We start from the raw sequence: 20415 nt of genomic DNA on the forward strand, positions 1-20415 counted from the left end.
CTAAAGGGTAGTCTGGAACCTATGTGTGAATATAAAGTATTCAGAATCTCCGTTCTCGGGGCCGAGTTCTGGATGCAAAGAATTTGGTTTGCAGATAAACTATAAAGATGTTACTATCAGAACCACATTCAGACGCCATCTTGCTGTGTCTACCTCACCCGTTCTGGAAGACCCCCGTTGGATCCGAGATGTCCCGGGGCTGACGACCCCACTGCACCTGGCTCGTAGAAAAACCTCGATGAGCCCAAATCAGTCCTGGGATGTCTCCCCGGGTCACAACGATAGATGAAACCAAGCGTCCTCAAAATAACTCTGAAGGAGTTTTGAGTCAGCTTTGTTCTGCAGGAGACTATCTTGTTGTTTCAGCTTCGCAGGTGAGAAAAAGCTTTAAGGTTTGGACCATGTGTCAAAATGCTTCTGGTTAGAGAGGCTTTTGCTCAGATGGCCGGTCTGGAGCTTTCCTCTAGAACCCTCGAGCTGTTGCACTGATCGAACTGTTTTGTCTGAAGTTGAACTGAGGGACAACCAGAGCTGGCTAGCTTTAATGGACTGATGTTAGGATTGACTAACCAACCACAGTTTGACAAGTTTGATGATATTACCGAGCGCCGCAGAGACACACCTCTGTGACGGAGACTCTGAATGTGGGCCAAAGGCTAACTTATGTGTCATGCATTAACTTAACTTGTGAGTGCAAATGTTATGACCTTGTCAAGTAAACATACTAAAACAATCATTCAGCACAGATTAATGAAACATTTCATTATTTATAATTAGCAATAACAAAAATTCATTCAGTGATTATTTTTAATTATAAAATCTTCTTCTCTTCTTCATCTGGGAATAAAGGAGTTTATTTTAAAGAGTTCCTCTGTGATGGACCTTGGAGGAGAAAATGTTTATTGTTTATCATTTATTATCTCTGCAGTCCAGCTGGTGGGAGGAAGTAGGCTCTCATTAAAGGGACTACATGCAGACTTCGAGTCTCCTGTGAGGGGAAAAGATTGTAGGATGTGTCATAGTCAGGGTAAGTCGACCTGGCTGTGCATTTGACCTGTGGGATCTCAAAATCAGGCCATTTCGTGTCGTTACATCTCCCCCCTTTTACCAAGTCACGGTGGTCCGAAAGAAGCCACCTGGCGTTGGAACATCCTAGAGGCCCGAAGGACTCAGTCGAGGAATGGCAGATGTCATGTCCCAGTTGAAGGCAGAAGGAGTGAGGAAGCATTCCCCACACCGGTGAACTGTCACGGATCATGTCTTTAAGAAGTGATTAAGTCAACAATCTGTAGATCATCGGTATATCCCCGTGACGGGAAGAACTTCAACAGCAATTGATCATTTGTAATTCCTTGAAGTGATTATTTCAAAAAGGATAAATGAGCTCTGTGTTCCCACACAGCGTAGTCCACAGGTAGGAAGAAGAAGAGTAGGGACCGGACCAGGCCCCAGGTGAACCTGAAAGCTCCCGCAACCACGGCAGGAACCACAGGATGTCCAGACCCAAGCGAACTGGACCCTCAGGCAGCAGGCAGCCGAATCAGGCGATGGAGTAGAGAGGTCCTACTAGGAAGCGACGACCAATGGCGAAGCTCAGGAGAGAAGAAGAGCAGACACAGGGCACTTCAATGTAGACACACACGGATAGACGTTTGATGCAAAATAACAAAGAAAAATTAACCTAGCCTATATGAGCCTATATGTGCTATGTGAAGCGAATTATGTGAACGGGGTTCAGGTGTAGGAAATGAAATGCAGTAACTAAGTGTACTGGAAAAAGTGTTGCAAAAAGAACAAAATGAGTATAACCCTATGATATATGTTAGGGAAAATCCACTCTTTTGAGCAAAAATGTTGTCATATTTTCAGGTCCTGCAAATACTGCTCGCTAGTGTAAGCTGGAGCGGCACTGGGCTGAACTGACTGGTACAGCAGGTGAAACGGCAGGGTCATTTGTCTACCCGTGATCATTTCAAATGGGGAGACACCTGTAGACTCATGAGGAGTAGCCCGTATGGCCATAAGGACCAACGTCCCAGTCTCTGTGACTAGAGGACACATATTTCCTTAACTTGCTGACAACAGTCCGGTTCATCCTTTCCACCTAGCCGGAAGACTGGGGCTGGTGACCAATATGGAAATTGGCCTTGACACCCAACATCCGCCGAAGATGTTCCATCACTCCAGAAATGAGGTGGGTTCCCCTATCCGAGTTAACACGTTCGGGGAGGCCGAACCGGGAGAAGATGTGATTCATCAAAAGGACAGCAGTTGCCTGAGCCGTGTCGTTAGGTGCCGGCAGACATTCAACCCATTTGGTGAATGCACAGGTCACGGTCAAGAAGTATTTGTTACCTCTGCTGGACTTGGTCAGGGGCCGCACCCAATCAAATTGCAGGTCCGACCACAGTGTGGACGGTCCCCTGCTCTGTAGCGGAGCTTTGTGGGTGGGGTTAGATGGCTGAAATTGACCGCAAACCAGACAGCTCTGGACGTAGTCTGAGATGTCTCGACGCATCCTCGGCCAATAAGCATCCCTGCTCAGGGCACCGAACGTGGCCTTGACACCCTTGTGTCCGGCAGAAGTCGTGAGCTTGCGTGATCATGCCACCCCCCCCCCCCTCCCCCCCTCCCCCCCGTAGGGGTGGTGGCACATCAAGGACAGGCGATGATGGAGGCTTGGAGACGTGAATCAGCAACCCTTCAACCATCCTTGGCGTGACACGAACCCGAAAGAGAGCACCGAGATCAGGAACGGAGTCAAGCTCGACAGAAAAAGGCAGATGAGCTGTCTGGTCAGAAAGGTACAGGATCATCCTGCTGATAGCAGGGTCCTGGGATTGGAGGCTGCCAAGGTCGTTTTCAGAAAAGACAGGTTGAACAGACACAAAGCCATCAGATGGTTGAGAGGTGGACGCGTTAGCGGCCTGAGCTCGGGTCACGACACACATGCAGGGTGGGTCCGACCGAGAAGACACATCGTCAGGGAGCCACAAGGGGTTGAAGGACCATGGGGTACCAACAGCTGCACCTAGTCTGGCAAGAGAGTCTGCAAGATTGTTCAGATCCTTATCAGTTCCAGGTGCACGAGAATGACCTTTGACCTTACGCCAATAGAGCTGCATGTCATGTGATGTCGCTAAGGCATCACAAGCCATGAAGTGGTCTTGATGTTTAACGGGCTTCCGGTTAGAGGTTAAGAACCCGTTACTTTTCCAAGAAGGTAGATGGCAAATGAAACTGAGACGCGCGTGGTCCGAGTCTGTGCAGAACACCAGCTTGCAGACACCACGGTCAGCAGCGAGTTGTAGCACTATCAAGATCCCAGCCACTTCTGCAAATTGTGAGGTCTTAGGACCCAACTTGTAACACTCAGAGCCTTTCCAGTTAGCGTGTAACCAAACAACACCCACGCCTGAACAAGGTTCAGCGCTGTGTCGAAAGGAACTGCCATCAACGCACACAGTTGGCAAGTCCACACAGAGAGCCTGGTCGAAGTAGTGGTGGTTGGGGTTCAGCAGAGTCTGGGGAGGATTAGTCGGTAGGACCGACGCAACAGCGTCGTCCGAGCCATGCTGAGGTGACCCAAGACCCGTGCCAAGAGGACTACGGCGATTCTGCGCGTAGCGTACTTCAATGTCGAAGCTCTGAAGAGCAAGCAGCCATGACGCAATGCGTGCGTTGGTCACCACACCATCTCTGATGCGTTGACTGCTAAGGAAGGTCACTGGCTGATGTTGAGTTTCAATGATGATTTTCTGTCCACCAATGTAGCTGGAAGTGTTTAACTGTGTTGGACATCAGACAGGCACACGCAACCAGTCAAAGATACTTTGTCAGTCCTGAAAACTGAAACACAGAATCTTTAGGCCCATAGACTGGTGTAGGTGCGGCTGTGCGAGGGGTCGGCACAGGTGAGTGCTCTGGAGGGCCCTCGGTCAACGCGCAGGTGCGGTCAGAGAGATCAGGGTCAGCCAGTAGTGGTACAGGGTGCCAGTAACCCCCCCCCCCCCCCCCCCCCCCTTTTGGTAGGTGGGTCACCAACCTCAGGGCTAGAGGTCACCAGCACCAGCTGTAGTGGAGCAGGGTCAGTGATGTTATCAGCCCCCCCTTCTGCAGGTGTTGTCCCCACCGCAGGGTACTGGGCTTTAGCCAGAGTCTCAGTGCCACCATCAACTCCCCTATCGGCAGGTGGTGCTCCCACTGCAGGGTTTGGAGTCTCAAGGCCACCATCAACTCCTCCATCGGCAGGCGGTGTTCCCACTGCAGGGTTTGGAGTCTCAGGTGGAGGTGGAGTGTCACTGCAACCGTCAACCTCATCTGGAGCAGGTGGTCTTCCCACCCCAGGTTGAAGCAATCCAGCTGCAGCGACGACACGGACTCTGCGGGTGTCACTGACCTTGGAGACTGTGGAAGGACTGGTCACTCTTAATAAATCAGAGGATGGCTCTGATGGAGGCTTTGAACTTGGCTGTGAGCATGCACAGAGTCACCCACCACAAGGCAGTGAAAGTCGAGGTCAGGAGGCAAGATTAATGGCAGGGGTTCTTCGACACCCGCCCAAGGTTCCCCCTTTTCCAGATTGATAAAAGCTTCAAAGCACTTTAAAAGATCAACGCCCACAGATGTACACAGGGTGCATCAAGGTCAGAGGACCGATCGTGAAGTGGAGCATAGACCTGGAAGACAAGATCATGGTAGGAGAGAAAACACGGACAGTTACTGCACAAGGACTCAGTTCTGGAGGTCGTATGCCTCCACCTGCACCCAGGCAGACGCGGTTGAAAACAGACTTGCACATGAGTGTGTAGTCTGAGCCAGTATCCAGAAGAGCGTTGCAGGGGTGCACCTGCTGCAACGTCACAAATACCATGGGCTTACCAGCTCTCCCCTTAGGTAGGAGATGGCCCAAGAACAGTTTGTCAGACTCGACACCCGGAGGCCCATGGCGGATGAGTTTATCATCAGTGTGGATGGAGCAGGATCCGATATTTGGTCTTTTTCCTGTAAGTCAGAGTCATTCTGTTTATCTGGTTGCAGCTTTTGCTCCATATCTGGAGGCAGATCAGCAGAAGAAAGGGTTAAAACCTTTTTAAAACAGGAATCATTGTCAATAGTCTGGACTCTTTCATTCAGATTTTGTAATTCCTGTTTTCTTTTTCTCTTCCATTTCAGAGAGAAAATCTATCCCTGTCTGTGGCCATCTTGATGATGCCACAAAACAGTAATTTTGTGATAAAATCAGTGGAAAAACTGAATTTAATAAGCTTTTGCTGAAGATGCTGGATTCAAACACGCCAGTAGGTGGCGGTACCGGATTGATTGAGCTCTGGTCAAGTGCGGGAGGGGGGGGGTAGTGTGCGCCACTCCGTGACGCCACTCCGTGACGTCACTCCGTTACGCAAAATGGCAGACGGGCCCATTGAGATCGCTTTTTTCACAAGAGAGTCAAAATATACACTCTATTTACTATATAATGGGTCACTCTGAGATTTTCATGCATGAACATGAAAATAGTCTCCTACACCTATCTCCTGCTTTAGCTTCTGATTGAAAACAGACGGTGAAACTCTAGGATTAGAAAAGCCTGACAGATCTATGTCACCCTGTCACTTAACACTCATGGAGTCACCCTTCTTGACTTACGACGGGGAAGGCTGTTGTTGATTTAGCGTCCAGGAACCAGCAGAGAATGTCTCGGCTAGTGAAAGATAAGTGTTAGCATTAGCAACTCCACCACACAGCAGAATTCCTTCAGGCTTGTGTTATTTGTGAAGATAAAACATCAACGTTGCAAAGCAAATAGTCATGTTGCTGTTATCCAATCAGAGATGAGATGCCCAAATAAGAGTCCAAATCATGTCTGAAGCTCAGCTCTGATGTGGTTCACTTCTAGTTCCTAGAAATGGTGCACCAGATCTTTGCTTCCCCAGAGTACAACGTACAAGGCGTTCATTCCTACTGGAGACCACTGCAAATGTATTGATTAAATGAGTGTTTCGCACCTTTAATTTTATGTTTTGCCGAAGCATCCAGACATAGCTGTGGGGGAAAAAAGAACATTTTACTTATTTTTTTAAATCTAGACAACAGCAAATCCCTGCCTACCTGGAATTCAACATTTTCTGCTTTAGTTGCCTCATCCCTTAGTTTTCTCCGGATTTCTCTCTCACTCTCTCGTTGTTACCGAAAGCTCATTTTCATTCCTCCCTCTTCCACTTTGATCAATAAATAGTTTTGTGGAGGTGTTTTAAATGAATTAGCAGTAGCACAAACATTCCATCTTATTTTCTTTCTCATGCCATGTACACACACACACACACACACCCCAGACCTCTGTGTTTCTGGTGTTTTGAAGTATGCAAGAGGAACTTGAGTGATAATGTGATGTCTATAAAAAGAGGAAGTTGCAAAGATAACTCTGAGTGAACGTTACATTAACCTACAGGTGATTCTTAAAAACTGTAAGTGCCGAAGCCCATTCTCCTGAAAAATCACCTGTCAGGGATGTTATCAGGAAACACAAACAGCTCAAGAAAAGAATGAATGTGTGGTGTTATCCTGAAGCTTACGGGTTAATAAGTGTCTTCAGTAGCATCTCTAAATCCCTCCATTTAGCAACAGGGTGAAGGCATGTGGAAACTGCTTGCAGGAGAGTCTCTAGGCCTGAAAAAGTATCCCAAAGTTGTCCTGACATGATTCCTGCTTTAAGCCCGGATTGTTTTGATGCCAAATAGTTACAATAAAAGCTTGCATGTGACAAACAGGAAGTCATTTCCCAAGCTTGTGCAGTATGATGTAACTGGGATGCAATCTGTGTTATGAGAGCCGCTTCAACAGAGAATGTGTGTTCTTCTCTTTTTTCTGCATTCATATTTAGTCTTTGTGCTTCTGTTGGGAACAGTGCAGCTCAGTACTTTTAAAGTTTATTTTTAAAGTTTTGCTTCTAAGATGTAATGCTAGTAGGCCTCAGTCCACCATCTCTGACACAGTAAAGCATTCCTCACAGACCTTTTCCCATTTGTACGCGAGTGAATTACCAAAGACATTTATTTCCTTGTTCACGACAAGAGTCATGTCTCTGGCGACGCCCCAGTGAGGTGGCGACCTTTTCAGAGCGGCTGTGATCTGATGTGTGATGAAGCCTGATTGCAGATTAGTGCAACGACAAACACTTGAGAAAGCCAAAGATCGACGGGAAGTTTGCCGATCCCGTTTCTCACGCCCCCTCCCGACGCGGGGAGGATTGTTGTGACTGGTGTTTGTGGTGTCTGGCAGTTTCGCCGTGGCAGATAGCAGAGATGAGATGTAGGTAGCGTGAAGGCTGTTGTGACTGGCTGCTGAAGACACCACGCTGGTGTGAAGAGAGGCCTAGACAGCAAGGCAAGCTAGAAATTACAGCTGATTTCATGAAGGGATTAACCAGCAGTTACACCAGATGTCTAACCCTAACCCTAACCACCACCAGCAGGCAAGGAGGGTTAAGTGCCTTGCCCCAAGGACACAACAGCAGCATTCTCTGGTCGGAGCTGGAATCAAACTTGCAATCTGATTACCGGACAGCCCACTGAGCCACTGCTGTCCCGTGGGCTAGAGGGTGGGTAGGGTTCTTCAAAAAGAACAAGTATTTTATATTTCTCACTGAACCGCTGCTTTAAAGTTGAAAAATCGACCAACTCCCCCTAGTGGCTGGTTCCAGTATACTTATTCCTGCCGTCTCAGTGTAAATAAATGGGACATTTTCCTGATTAAAGTTGAAAATACGGCTTAACTAATAGATTTTTTTTTCAGTTGATGAGTCCCTGTTGGTCCTATGTGGTTCATTATGTTATCAATAAATTAATCCTTGATTCTTTTTCTGCACATTTGATTCTTGGTTGTAGTTATTGTGTCACTGATTCTACCCTTTGCACAAAAATCTCTCCACGATGGATGCATTTATGGATCGGATCCATGAAGGAATCTGATGAACCCTCTTAGGATAACTGTAGCGCTGAGGGGATCGTAATTTGGGGTAATGCTTCTCTATCATCCTTCTTTAATTAGGTCTTCTGTGAGTTTTGTTCTGCTCTCCATCTCTAAATATTTCAGTGTGCATTCCTCCCAGTCTTTGGTTAACACCAGAAATCTATGAGCAAATAGCTCAGAGACGTGGGACTTCATCCATTCAGCTTGATTGCACTCCTCGCTATGCTTTTTATTTCTAACAAAAAGGTGCATTTGTTAGATGCCTTGGGCAGAACATAATTTCTTCTTGGAGAAAATACGTTTTTTTGATTTCAAGGTCTACATACTGGCTTTTGGAGACCAAACCCTGACGTTGGAGCAGAACAATTGTTTTTTTCTACTGTTTCCAGGTGAGGTGTGAGTACTTCTGCACCAGATGAATTACATTCAGATGAGCTGAGTCATGTTGAATCGTGTTTCTGTTATTACGCCTCAAAATGAGCTCAGACAAGGACCCCAACCACTGATGTTGGCGTGTGAGGATACAGATGCCTACATTTAGTCACTATTCCGCCCTCCATATAGATAAACTATACCTTGGCATAGATTGCTATTGACAAGAGCAAGGAGTAACAGAGGTTGAGGTCTGTTGGTAATGGCCTGTGATTGAACACCTTGTGCCGAGGTCCCGCTCCTCTCTGCCTCATTAAATCTGGCAGCTCCTCCGTTCAGCACGCTGCATTGCAGGACACCGTCAGGACACATTACACTGTCTCCGCTACACAAGTCCCAGAGACACGTGCACTCGAGATGGATTTCAAGGGCTGTGAGGTTTTCGTGTTATCACAGTTCATTATCAATACTACAACTGGTGACTTGTCCACTGTAAATAAGAAGCATCGTCTGTTTCTTTAGATCCCTACAAAGCTTTAAAGCTTCCATATTCATCCATCCATTTTCTTTACCCCCTTATCCACACAGGGTCGTGGGGGGGGGGGGGGCAAAAGGCCAGGTTGGCAGTCCATCACAGATTTTTCTATCACCAAATGCAAATGAAGTCCTTTATTTAGTGTTTTTACTAATATGGAATATTACCTAAACAGTCTCTTAAATAGATCAAACTTACAATGTATTTATTTATTTATTTATTTATTTATTCGGTTTTTCTTGCAGGCCGAACATGAAAATAAACCCCTCTGGACTCACAACGGGGAAGGCTGTTGCTGGTTTAGCATCCAAGAAACAGCAGAGAGCGTCTCAACTAGCAGAAACTAACGATTAGCATCGGAAACTCCACCACACAGCAGAACTCCTCCAGGCTTGTTTTATTTGTGGAGATAAAGTTGAAAACCGAGTCTGTGGTAGTTGTGTTAGACAATCAGAGGTGAGATGTCCAAATATCAGGAAACAAGACTCCACACTTTGCCGTGTTTTGCTACTCCCTCCTCCAGCTGACTTCTTCGTCCTATAAAGAGGTGCATTGGAACTTTTTTCCCCAGAAAATAAACTACAAGACACTCATTCCTACCAGAGACCACAGCAAGTGTTTGAAAGGCATGAGTAAAATTGACTTCTAACTATTAATGTTAAATTTCATTCCGATGAGTCAACCTGAAAAACTCATTAAGACAATCCCGACTATTGTCAATAATAGAGGACTAGTTGACGCAGTGATAGCTAGATCTTGTTGTATTGTTGTTGTGTCCCTTTTTTTTGCCCTTTTGCTTCTTTTTGTCTCTTTCTGCAGATCTAGAAGCAGACTCTTGTTCATTATTGTTTATTTTTGTGGACCCCCCTTCTCGCCACCTTTTGTCTCTTCCTTTCTCTTTCACCTCTGTCTCCGTGTCTGGTCAGAATTACAAAGCATTCAAAAACAACAACAATAAAGTTTTAAGTATCAGGCGTGACATTGAAAGCAGACGCTTTGATGCTCCACCTGAGAGTAAATCTGTAAGGCTTGTTACCAGCATTCAGACATCAGTTCTGTTTGCTTCACAGCCAGACAGGACACGGTAAAAAAATATAATAATAAAATAAAAATAATAGATGACTAAAAATACATGAATACGTCAATTAAATGGTCATCAATCCAAAATGCAAAAATTAATATAACTGGTTATCAAATGCACTTTTATTTTTCTAATTTCTTTATTCTGAAGTTCCGCTTCCCTTTTTCCACCTGTTCCTGCACATCCCCGACGCTGCTAACGGAGTCATAGCAAGCTGTGAGGAAATGGTAATAAAATAATCTCTCCCCATGAAAATGGTTATGTTCAATCACATGTAATAACATTCCATATCGATCATTGATCCTAAATCAACTCAAATCGAAATACCATTACGACAGAATTTGGGATATTGGCAAACACTGAATCGTAATCTACCGTATTGATATAATACCAAATCTTGATCAAACTATGCAGTAAGTCCCTAGTAAGTAAATGATCAATGAGAAATGGCATCAAGGTGGGGACAAAGCTAGCAGAAGCATCATTGCGTCATTGAACTGTCCCTCTCCTGTCACTCATCTGTTCTTGCCGCGATGATTCATTTTAGGTGGATGCAATTCCAAGTCCAAGCACTAGTGGTGCTAATGAGCCAAATCGAAATTTCCAGCATGAAATTTTATGTAAGGATGTTAGACTAATGCTTGCCCCCCCCCCCCCCCCCCCCTATGGCTTCTTGATGGCCCCATACTCAGAAAAACCCTAGGTCCGCCACTGATTGTTGTTGTAATGTCCAGCATATTTTCATACATAAAGCAATGACTCACTAAAGTGTGACTGCTTTCGTTAGCAATTTAAACATTGCCAAATGTAGTGTGTGCACATCTGTTGTTGGTGCAAATAGCACAGAAATAGTCTGTTTTCCATAAATAATCATGGTGTTATAAACGACTTCCCATTGGCTGTGTTGGTTACCGTGTTGCATGTCAAACTCATAAAAAAGACTCACCTCAATGACCAGCCTCTGGCCTGGGGCCATTTCTCTGGTCCTCACCCATCCAGCTTCTGTCACCTCTCTTCAGGGAGTATTCCTCTCCATTACCTGCCTCCGTCCATCCCCACTTAAATAACAGCTGCCCTGCCACTTCAGGCCTATTAAGATACCGCCTGCACAGCCACAGCCACACACGCAAACTGCAAAGGCCTTATAAATAGGTAGCATGAAAGGTGGAAAGAGTCTGGTTGGAGGAGATAAATTATTCCAAAACAGCCAAACAGGACTGCGACTACAAAGCTCCACCGCTCTGGCCCCTCTAGGTCCTCCTTTCAGGTGTCACTTTCGGCCGACTCAATTTTACACAGTAATGGACCTCCTGGTTCAACTACTTTTCTCCCACCTTCTCTCTCTTTTTTCTCACCACCACTCTCTTTATCTATCAGGCGCTGACAACACCTTAACTCACTTTCCTGGAACACACACTTATTTCCCGTACTGACTGTATACTTTGCACCACTTAATTTTATGTAACAGTAATGGAGATTAGCCCTTTACCGCAGACTGCTGGTGGCGCAACAGAAGTTCACATGATAGCAAGAAATTCCCTGCATCAAAATCATTAATTAAACATCAGCCACGGATTTTAAAGAAGAAACTATTTAAATCCTGGATCGTGCAATCATTGCTGGTGCAATCAACAAAAAGATGCATCATAAGTTTTTTGTGTTGCATCTGCATTTTAAGGGTATTTGCTTTCAGGCCTGTCTGGTGAAGTGTGCTCGCTCTGGTTTGTTTTGTTTTAGCCATGACTTTTTGGGAAAAGTTAAAGAGCAAGTCACCCCCAAATCAACATTTTTTCACTAATAAACTATATAAATGAGTGTCTAATCGTGCTGTAGACATGTGTAGTCAATATTTTGGCACTTTAGTGCATCTTAGTTAAATATTCTGCCTAAAACTGTCAGTGTTGGGCCCTCTTCAGCTAAAAACTCTGCACTGCATTTGAATTTAAATCTGCCATCGCTATTGGCTAAGAGGTACGCTATGACGTTAGCTGGTACATTATGATGTCACAATGTCATTGTAAGCCTGTGTGTGTGTATTTGTTTGCGGCTCCGCCCACATTCTGCCAGGCAGCATTTGTGCTGGCGGTTTGTTACACTAGCCTGCAATATAACAGCGCAATGCGTGCACATCACTGCCGTTTCTCCCCCTCCCGGTTGGCCGTCGGACCAGGGGGGTGCCTGCGGGGCCCCAAAGAGGGGGCCCGCGAACCGCCTATTGAGTACCGCTGGCCTAAAGGAACACCCAGGAGCCCAGACCCCCTGTGGAGATAACTGATTTGGGCCACTTGAATCTGTGATCTCGTTCTTTCAGTCACTACCCAAAGCTCATGACCATCGGTGGGGGCGGGAACGTAGACGGACCGGTAAATTGAGAGCTTTGTAATAATTTTAAAAGTCAGCAAGTGTTTAGATTTGTCACACAAAAGCAAATACTGATGATTTTTTTCCACTTTTGTTCTACTCTTCCTCTCTGTCACATTCCCCGTGTTGCTCTTTTCGTTGGATCTTTGACCAAAGCAGCGCTTCTCACACTTCTTTGATGCACACTTGCAGACACATACAGCATTCAGCTTAATGAGTCGCGCCACTGCTACCTGCCCTGACTTCAAAGGGCTTGTCTATTTCTGTGTGGTGCTTCCACTCTTTGTTTCCAAGCTGTGTTTTCCTGTGTGTGTGTGAAGGGTGTGTTTATATCTGGGTTTCATATTTCCGCCCAGAGGTCAGAGGTGCTGACCTTTTACATTCCAGGACCTTTTTCTCCTCTAATTCGCCCAAATGTGGCCAAAGCCTTAGTGATTCCACCACGCTCTTCCCCCTCTCTGCACCATACATTCCTCTCACCCTTCCTGTCACGTATTCTCGAGTGCTGACACAAACGACAGCAGTGGTTTTTTTAAGTCTTAAATGTGACCAATAAGAAATTTGCCTGGAGTTACCTGTGACCTGTCATTTACTGACAGCTGGACCCGACAGAAACGATCAGATACCAAAGAACTCGTGACAGGGTCCAAACATTTCCTCTCAGCGTTCAGCTGCACAGTCATGAGCATTCACATGAAATCACTGCACATACAAGGATTACATGTAGCAGTGGGATGTCTTCAATATCGGTTTATGAAACATAAAAAGAAGAAATGTTGGGGACATGATAAGTCATGATAAGTGTTCTAATATTAAAAATTAAAAGTAGCATTAATGGAATAATTAATGGAAAATGTAGTAAAACTAATGTTACTTAGTCGTTTGGGGGCCTTTTTAATAAGAGTTTTTTATTTTATTAAAGTAATTTACCAACTTATCATAATTTACATTTATACTGTACTTTTTAGGGAGATTGTTATTTTTTTATCAAGCCTACAAAATCTGGTCATTAAATCTTAACCTGGAATATTACATCAATCTCTTCAGTGAGACTGAAACATGGTCATCAGAAAATAAATTTCTACATTTTTGAAAGATTAAATCAGTCAGCACATTTGGGCCTCGCGTACGCCTCTAGAAATGTTTTCTGCTCTAATAGGTGGCAAGAAATACTACATTAATCATTTTTAATATTTAAAAAATAATTAGAATGTTTTTTTATTGAAGAGAAACCGTTTTTTTTCTTTTACTTAGGTTAAGTCTGATCAGACACGGAGTTAAAAATGCAGTCTAGATGTGAAAATAGTCCTTACCTGCTGATAGAAAAGAGAGGCAATGCTGAGATGAGAAGTTCATGGACTCGCCCATCTTAACTCGGGACAAGGAGGGATGATGCCTCGGCCCTGCCCCAGTTTTTTCAACCAAAGAAGGACTGTGTCCTCGTCAGCAAGGCGATGTCTTGCTCAGCCAGGCGCCTTGACATTGAGAAACACCCTAGTGTCCAGGAAAGAGCAGAGGGTGTCTCGGCTTATAGAAGCTCGCCTTTAGCATTAGCAACGCCACAACAGGACAGAACTCCTTCATGCTCGTGTTATTTGTGAGGATAAAACATCAACATCACAAAGCAAACACAGTGGTAGAGTTGAGTTGCTGTTAGCCAATCAGAGGCGAGATGTCAGATAATCAGGAAATAAGACTCCGAATCCCGTCGTGTTCTGCTCCCCACTGAACTGGCTCACGTTCTTCTGGAGCGGTTTTCCCGAGGCATCTGTTTATGCTAGAGACCGCATCAATAGTGTTGAATAAACTAAACTCAGTCTTTGAGAATTGGCCCAAAATTCTGATTTATCCAATATTATTTAAAATTTCCTTTCAGTTATTCACCATTTCACACACGACTGAGGTCCAGACATGTGGAATTGTGGCATCAACAGGTCTTCTCCATGCCGTGTGTTTCTTCAGTTCAGCGACTAAACCAGGTGATTTCAAGTGGAGTTGACTTGCTGACGCCACATTTCCCATCTCTGTTATGGTCTAACAAAATAGAGACAAAAGTCTAAAACTGGCTCTGTTTTTGTGTTTAAGGCACAAAGTAGTGGCGGCCACGCTCTTCTGAACGTCCCAAACAGTTTTCACACTAACCGAGAAGTGCAACCGCAGCTGAAAATCCTCTTTATTTGGAATATTGTGGATGGAGTTTATGATCACAGCTAAAAATCTCAGTTTGGAAAACTCTTTCAGACTAAAGATGAACAAGTTGGAAAAACGGTGGTTTGGCTTCTGACCAGTAGTCCTGCATCATGCTGTGAGAAATATTCTGAACACCGTTTGATCAGGTGCTGTTAAATAATATCTGCACCACCGTGTTGCCTGTATGAGACCGAGTCGCTGGATCTGTTGGAAGCTTTTCAAACACAGAGGACCTAAAGATGTTCCACTCATGCAGCCTCCTTTACTTAGAGAAGATATGAAGTCCTGCAAGATTTGAGTCTTCCTCACAAACTAAAACTCCCGTATTTACCTGCTGCCACCCCTCCTCCTATGACATCTACCCTCATCATTTGCGTTCTTCAGCATGTAGAGCTGTGGAGACAGTGCTTGGTCTGGTGTGAGCCCTCCTCCTCCTCCTCCTCCTCCTCCTCCTCCTCCAGTGGTTATGAACATGAGGCGGTGCTGCTCTTCATAGATTTTTAAATTAGTGTCAGCGCTGGCCCAAAGATGTGTTATTGACTGATGAAATAGAAACTGAGCTCCAAACACTCGGTCCTTCCCCAGAGTTCTCCCCCAGCCTGGTAATTGAAAAAGTGTGAGGGGAGTGTGTTGAAGGCGGAGTGCAGCCCTGCGTGAGTGTCTGTGACTGTTTGTGTGCTCTTCATCTCTGCTGGAGAAAAATGCACCGTGCTCGCTTGGAGTCGAGACTCGATTGAAGTATTGCATAGGAGATCTTTATCTCTGCACCCCCCCCCCCTGAAACATGAGAATTGTGTACAACTTTAATCCTATAAATACAGGATGCTTCGTGTGAGTCTGCAGAGGAAGTGAGTGAGATTTAAAGTCTGCCTCTGCATGCACTGTTGAATATCCTGTGGCTTGATCGCTGCGAGCGCACACACAACCTCGTGTGATTCAGTTAGTTATCACTGTGGCTCGGTAGCAACACGCTGCTGGGAGATTTAGCAACCTTGGCTCGTTCCAGAGCGACGTTTTCCTCTCAGAAGTTGTGATTGTTGAAACAGGAAGATAAAAAGAAAGCTATCAGACTGTCGCCCAGCATCTACCTCTAATTAACCTTTGTCGTCCTCCTTTCCTGTGCAGGGTCAGACATGGCCATCTTTTGTCTACTGTGTGGCAAACGTTTCCAGACCCAGACAGCACTGCAGCAGCACATGGAAGTGCACGCCGGCGTCCGCAGCTACATCTGCAGCGAGTGCAACCGGACCTTCCCCAGCCACACCGCACTCAAACGCCACCTCCGCTCGCACACAGGTCAGTGGCCTCGCCCGTCATCCGGCCTCACGGTTTGGTCTCCTCCAACTATCAGAAATGTGGTTTTTCAACTTGGTCTGCTGGTTGTCCACAGAAGATGTTACACGTGATCTTTTTCTTGAATCCGTCTGCTTCAGCTAAACAACGGGCCTTTCTTTCTACGACACGAGCAGCGACAGCTCATCCAGAGTCTGTGATGTAAAAATATGCACAATATACCTTTACTTACTTTCAATGTGTCACTGTTGCTTTTCACCACTCTCTCATTAAACAGTGCATGTCCCCAACAAACTCACTAACATCACTCCCAGCCCTGAGCTGCTGTTAAACAGCCAATCACACATGGTTGCTAGGGAGAACTGGAGACTTGTTGAGAAAATCACCATCGCTGAGTTTAAAGAGCAAACTGCAGGTTAATTTTTTCTAATTCATATAAAATGCTGTCCAAAAACATCCTGTTTGAAATGGTTATCGTGGATATTTCACTTTAAATACACAACAGCAGTTTTCTAGTAGAAAGTGTTTTTTCTCAGCAAAGCGACTAAAAGGCTCGTGTTTCTAAACGTGAACCTCTGACGTAACCAGAGGGAGTCGGACGCTCGGCTGCCTCCGCTCGGCGTGGAGAGCGGCTAGTTTAGGGTAGAGAGGTCATGTGATCCAGTCAGTGTGTGTTCACTGGTGTTGGTTGTGCTCATGTTGGTAAACTAGAGTGTGTGTGAAGGCTGCACCGACGCCAGCCCGTCTGGACATCGAGTCCCCGGGTTTCCAGATCAGAGAAACAACCTCTCTATCTCCGTGCCTGAGGAAACGACGGACTTCTGTAGCCCGCATCGGTCGGTACCGGGTCAGAAAGGTCCGCGCTGGGCTCCGGAGACCCCGTGGTGGGGTTTAAAAAATTAAATGTGGATTTCTGGAGCTCAGATCACCATCAGAACCAGGTCAGAACCGACCACCAGAGGAGATGCGCGGCTCAGCGGGCCAATTGGGTTCTGAGTTGGAACCGGAGCAGAACCACCGCCTGGACAACCTGGAGAGGATCATGTGCAGCTTTTAAAAGTACCAACTGGACTGGCTTGCTGGTGTTTGGGTCGGGTCCAGCTCACAGAAGCCCACATGAGCTCCAGAACCGGATCACAGGCGTCTCTCTCTCTAAGCTAAACTAGGTGAACGGATATTAGCGAGTATGAGACAGCTGGCAGGCGCTCATTAGTATTACTATCATATTAACTGACCAATACTATGTTAACTGTCCGGTACACGATAGTAATCTGTACTATATTCTAATACTAGCACACCAGTTTAAGCTAGCATCGTGACCTCACCCGCTGCTCCTCCTTAATCTCTCTGCTTTGGTCGATGGTTTCTCCCTCTGGTTGGTCTCTGCTCTCCGGGGCGAGCAGCAAACTCAGAACTTCATGGTTCTGGTCCATCAGAAGTAGAACTATAAACATTTAAAGTTTCCTCTGTGTCAGCGCCGCATTAGAGTCCAGATTCTTCATTGGATTAAGCTAACAGGACTCCCTCAGCTGACGTCACTTGGTTTGGCAAAAAAATAAAAAATTCTCACAAAAATGACTCTTAAAGCCTAAATAATTTATGTTTGTGTAAAAAAAACGTTTAAAACGAGTTTCTATTATGGTTCTCTAAACACGGGAGTCTCTAACCTGCAATTAGCTCTTTAATACCTCTGGGGTGCTAGCTGATAGCACCCTGCTACAGGAAGTAGCAGGGTGCTATCAGCTAGCACCCTGCTACTTCCTGTAGCAGGGTGCTATCAGCTAGCACCCTGCTACAGGAAGTAGCTTGCTAGAAGGCTCTGATCTCCTTTTACCTCTCTCTCTCTCTCTCTCTCTCTCTCTCTCTCTCTCTCTCTCTCTCTCTCTCTCTCTGTCACTCATTCCCTCATTCACACACACTCACTGTCGGTTTATTTTAATGGAGTTGACATCATATATGTTGCCACAGCAGTAAAATGTGTTTTATTTGTCCTCATTTTATGTGATTGTAATGTTAAAAATGACACACCTAACAGAATTTCTGTGTTCTGTTAGTTCCACCTACTACATGGCACATTGAGGTGTGCCTGCTTTGGGGAGATGAATAATTAAATGGAGATTAGTCTGTTTTGGCTTGCTTTCAGCGCCTCCTAGTGTCTGTTTAGTAGAACCAAACGAAAAACTTTTCTCCTCGCTGTGTGTTCGTCTTTTTAACTCCTTACTCTAACAGCTGAAATGTCTCCCAGCCTTCATTAGTGTCTACCGGAGTGATTCATCACTGAATTAAACAAATCAGTTGTGTTCATGATCTGAACCTTGCAGGAATCGTGCTGCCGTCTAACAGACCAGACGGACACTCTGAAGTTGCAAAAGCAGTATTCTGGCCAGAGAGGGTGGTGGGGGTCTGAGTGACATTTAATTAACGCTGTAAAGGCTCATTTTAGCACAAGCTGTCTCTAGAAAAGGATTTTAAATCTGAAAAAGTTTCCTAGAATCACTTTAAGACACTTGATGGAAGCTGGAAAACAAACTAAGTTTAAAATAAAATGTGGAAAAAGACAAAAATGCACAGCACGGGCTGCAGTTGGTAAAGGTGTACGTGGTAGGTGTGTGTATTTATCTGAATATTATTATAATATAATTTATCTGTAAATCTGCTTATTTGCAGAAGGGAAACAAACGAGTGTTCATTTGAATACTTATAATGGACTAAGCAGACCAAACCAGCTAAACCAGCTCATCCTGGCACGATAGGCAGTTCCCTTGTGTCATAGCAGACATGTTTAATGAGAGCAGCTTCCACACACTGCTACTGAGCTATAGGTACGCAACGATTCAGAGCAGCAAGAGCCTTGGCTTCAACCTTTCAATTCCTTTGTGGCTTTCTTCAATTACTTGTGTCCTACAGTGGTATTTAACCAAGTAGACTGAGTGTATTGGCTGTAGAGTTCCTTTTCTACAAAATAATAGAAAGGTGTGACACCGAGGTAGCCCAGATTTCTGTAAAAGTGCATTTTACAAACCTTAAACGACTGCGTTTCTGACTACAAGACATCAGTGTGACCAATGTTTCTCATAGCTGCTGCTGCATGGACGCGACTCTGGGTAAACGTGTTATTTTTCACCATTTTTCTTATCTTCTTCCATTAACTTCTGGTATGTGGAGGGAATAAAACGCTGCCAAAAATGTTGCATTCATGGCATCGACCAACAAAATGGAAATTATCATCAGTTTGCTTGATGAGTAAAGTGTAACACGACGGATTTCAGTGTCTCCCTCCTTATGTGACATCACCAAATTGTGGAGATAAGTTTAACATGAATGCACCGACTCTGCCCAGGAGGATCTCATTATTGTCGCCATCCTGTCACAAGCTTCTGGAGGAAATGTGCGCTGACTTCTGAGCAGCAGACGGGTGGAGAGTTGTTCTCAGAGAAATGGCTCCTACAGTCAAAACAACCATTTTAAAAAATGTTCTTTAAACACACGCCGTGGTTTCTGTGCAGAGACAGCTTCTCTCTGTTTGTTTAAACATTCGATTTGCATTTTTCATAAAAGATGGTGAGTCCTTTGAAATAGATTAGTTCTTTCCAGCTTGCCCTTCTTAGTTGGGAGGAACTCAAAAGGAGGTCGGAGCTCATAAAAATACAACATTCCTTTTGATTTACCGGAGCTGTCACCTCACAGACGTGTAATTAAAGAACCGTAAAAAGGTTCCCCCAAAATTAAAAAGACCTTCGCTTTTGGTAACGCTGGTGTTTGGTAGGGTAACTGTGTGTACGGATGTGGCCCTGAGGCTACATTAGCGATGCCTCAAAGTCCCTTCAACAGTTTATTTCAGCCTTCCAACCTTTTCCTCTGTGAATAAAAGAATAGTCTGTCATTTAAAACTGAGTTGGATACAGAGGACAGGGACTGCCGTGTACCAGCTGTATGACACAGACGTGTTTTATTTTGGCAAATTGAGCTGAACTGAATAAACGGCATGAATCCAGGTCAACACAGAATGCATCCTGCAGCAGCCAGAAGATTATTTACAGCCACTATTTTGTTTTTCCTCAGCCGCTCTTCTATAATTCTCTCAGTGCTGTCTCTCAAGGACAAGGCCGGGCTCTTATACTTTTTATTTTCCGAGGGTGCAAAGGTAGCCTGACAGATGCGACTTTTCAGAGTGGAGAGGGAAAAACGTCGCCATGACAGAATATGAACACATGGAAATGAATCCCATTTCACCGGCAAGGAACGAGCTCTCTTCTTGTTCCCCCGTCTCTCAGCCTCTCGCCCCCCGCCCGTCTGCGACCTTAAATAACAGTCTCACTGTCAGAGCCGCTTTAGCTCACCAGCTCACAGATAAATGTTTGAAACGAAAGGCGGTGAGACGAGAGCGGTCGGCCCTATTTACAAGTCAGCCGAATACACCATTAGTGTGTGATGGTGGTGGGAGCTGTGGGGCTTTGGAGAGGTGGGGGGGGGCTGCTTGAGCCGACTGTACAGTCGCACACATCTGCTCTCTCCACCAGACGCCAGGGAGGGCACACGCAGCGTCTCTGATGCACCTGCCATCCCTGGCGACGCAAATGTCACCTCAGCCCGTCGGCCGAGCCACAGATGAGAC

The 20415-nt window shown here is 45.4% G+C and overlaps 1 protein-coding gene across 2 annotated transcripts in view; it reads left to right on the plus strand.

Moving 5' to 3' along the window:
* The window catches only part of zbtb16a (zinc finger and BTB domain containing 16a), a 192640-nt gene that overhangs the window by 157725 nt on the left and 14500 nt on the right, over positions 1-20415 (plus strand). For both annotated transcript variants that reach the window (XM_015976186.3, XM_015976187.3), the window contains exon 5: positions 15633-15803. In XM_015976186.3, coding sequence (XP_015831672.1) covers positions 15633-15803 — 171 coding nt within the window. The remainder of the gene's footprint in view (positions 1-15632; positions 15804-20415) is intronic.

The sequence above is a fragment of the Nothobranchius furzeri genome, chromosome 10, assembly GCF_043380555.1.
Source record: "Nothobranchius furzeri strain GRZ-AD chromosome 10, NfurGRZ-RIMD1, whole genome shotgun sequence".
NCBI classification, from domain to species: domain Eukaryota; kingdom Metazoa; phylum Chordata; class Actinopteri; order Cyprinodontiformes; family Nothobranchiidae; genus Nothobranchius; species Nothobranchius furzeri.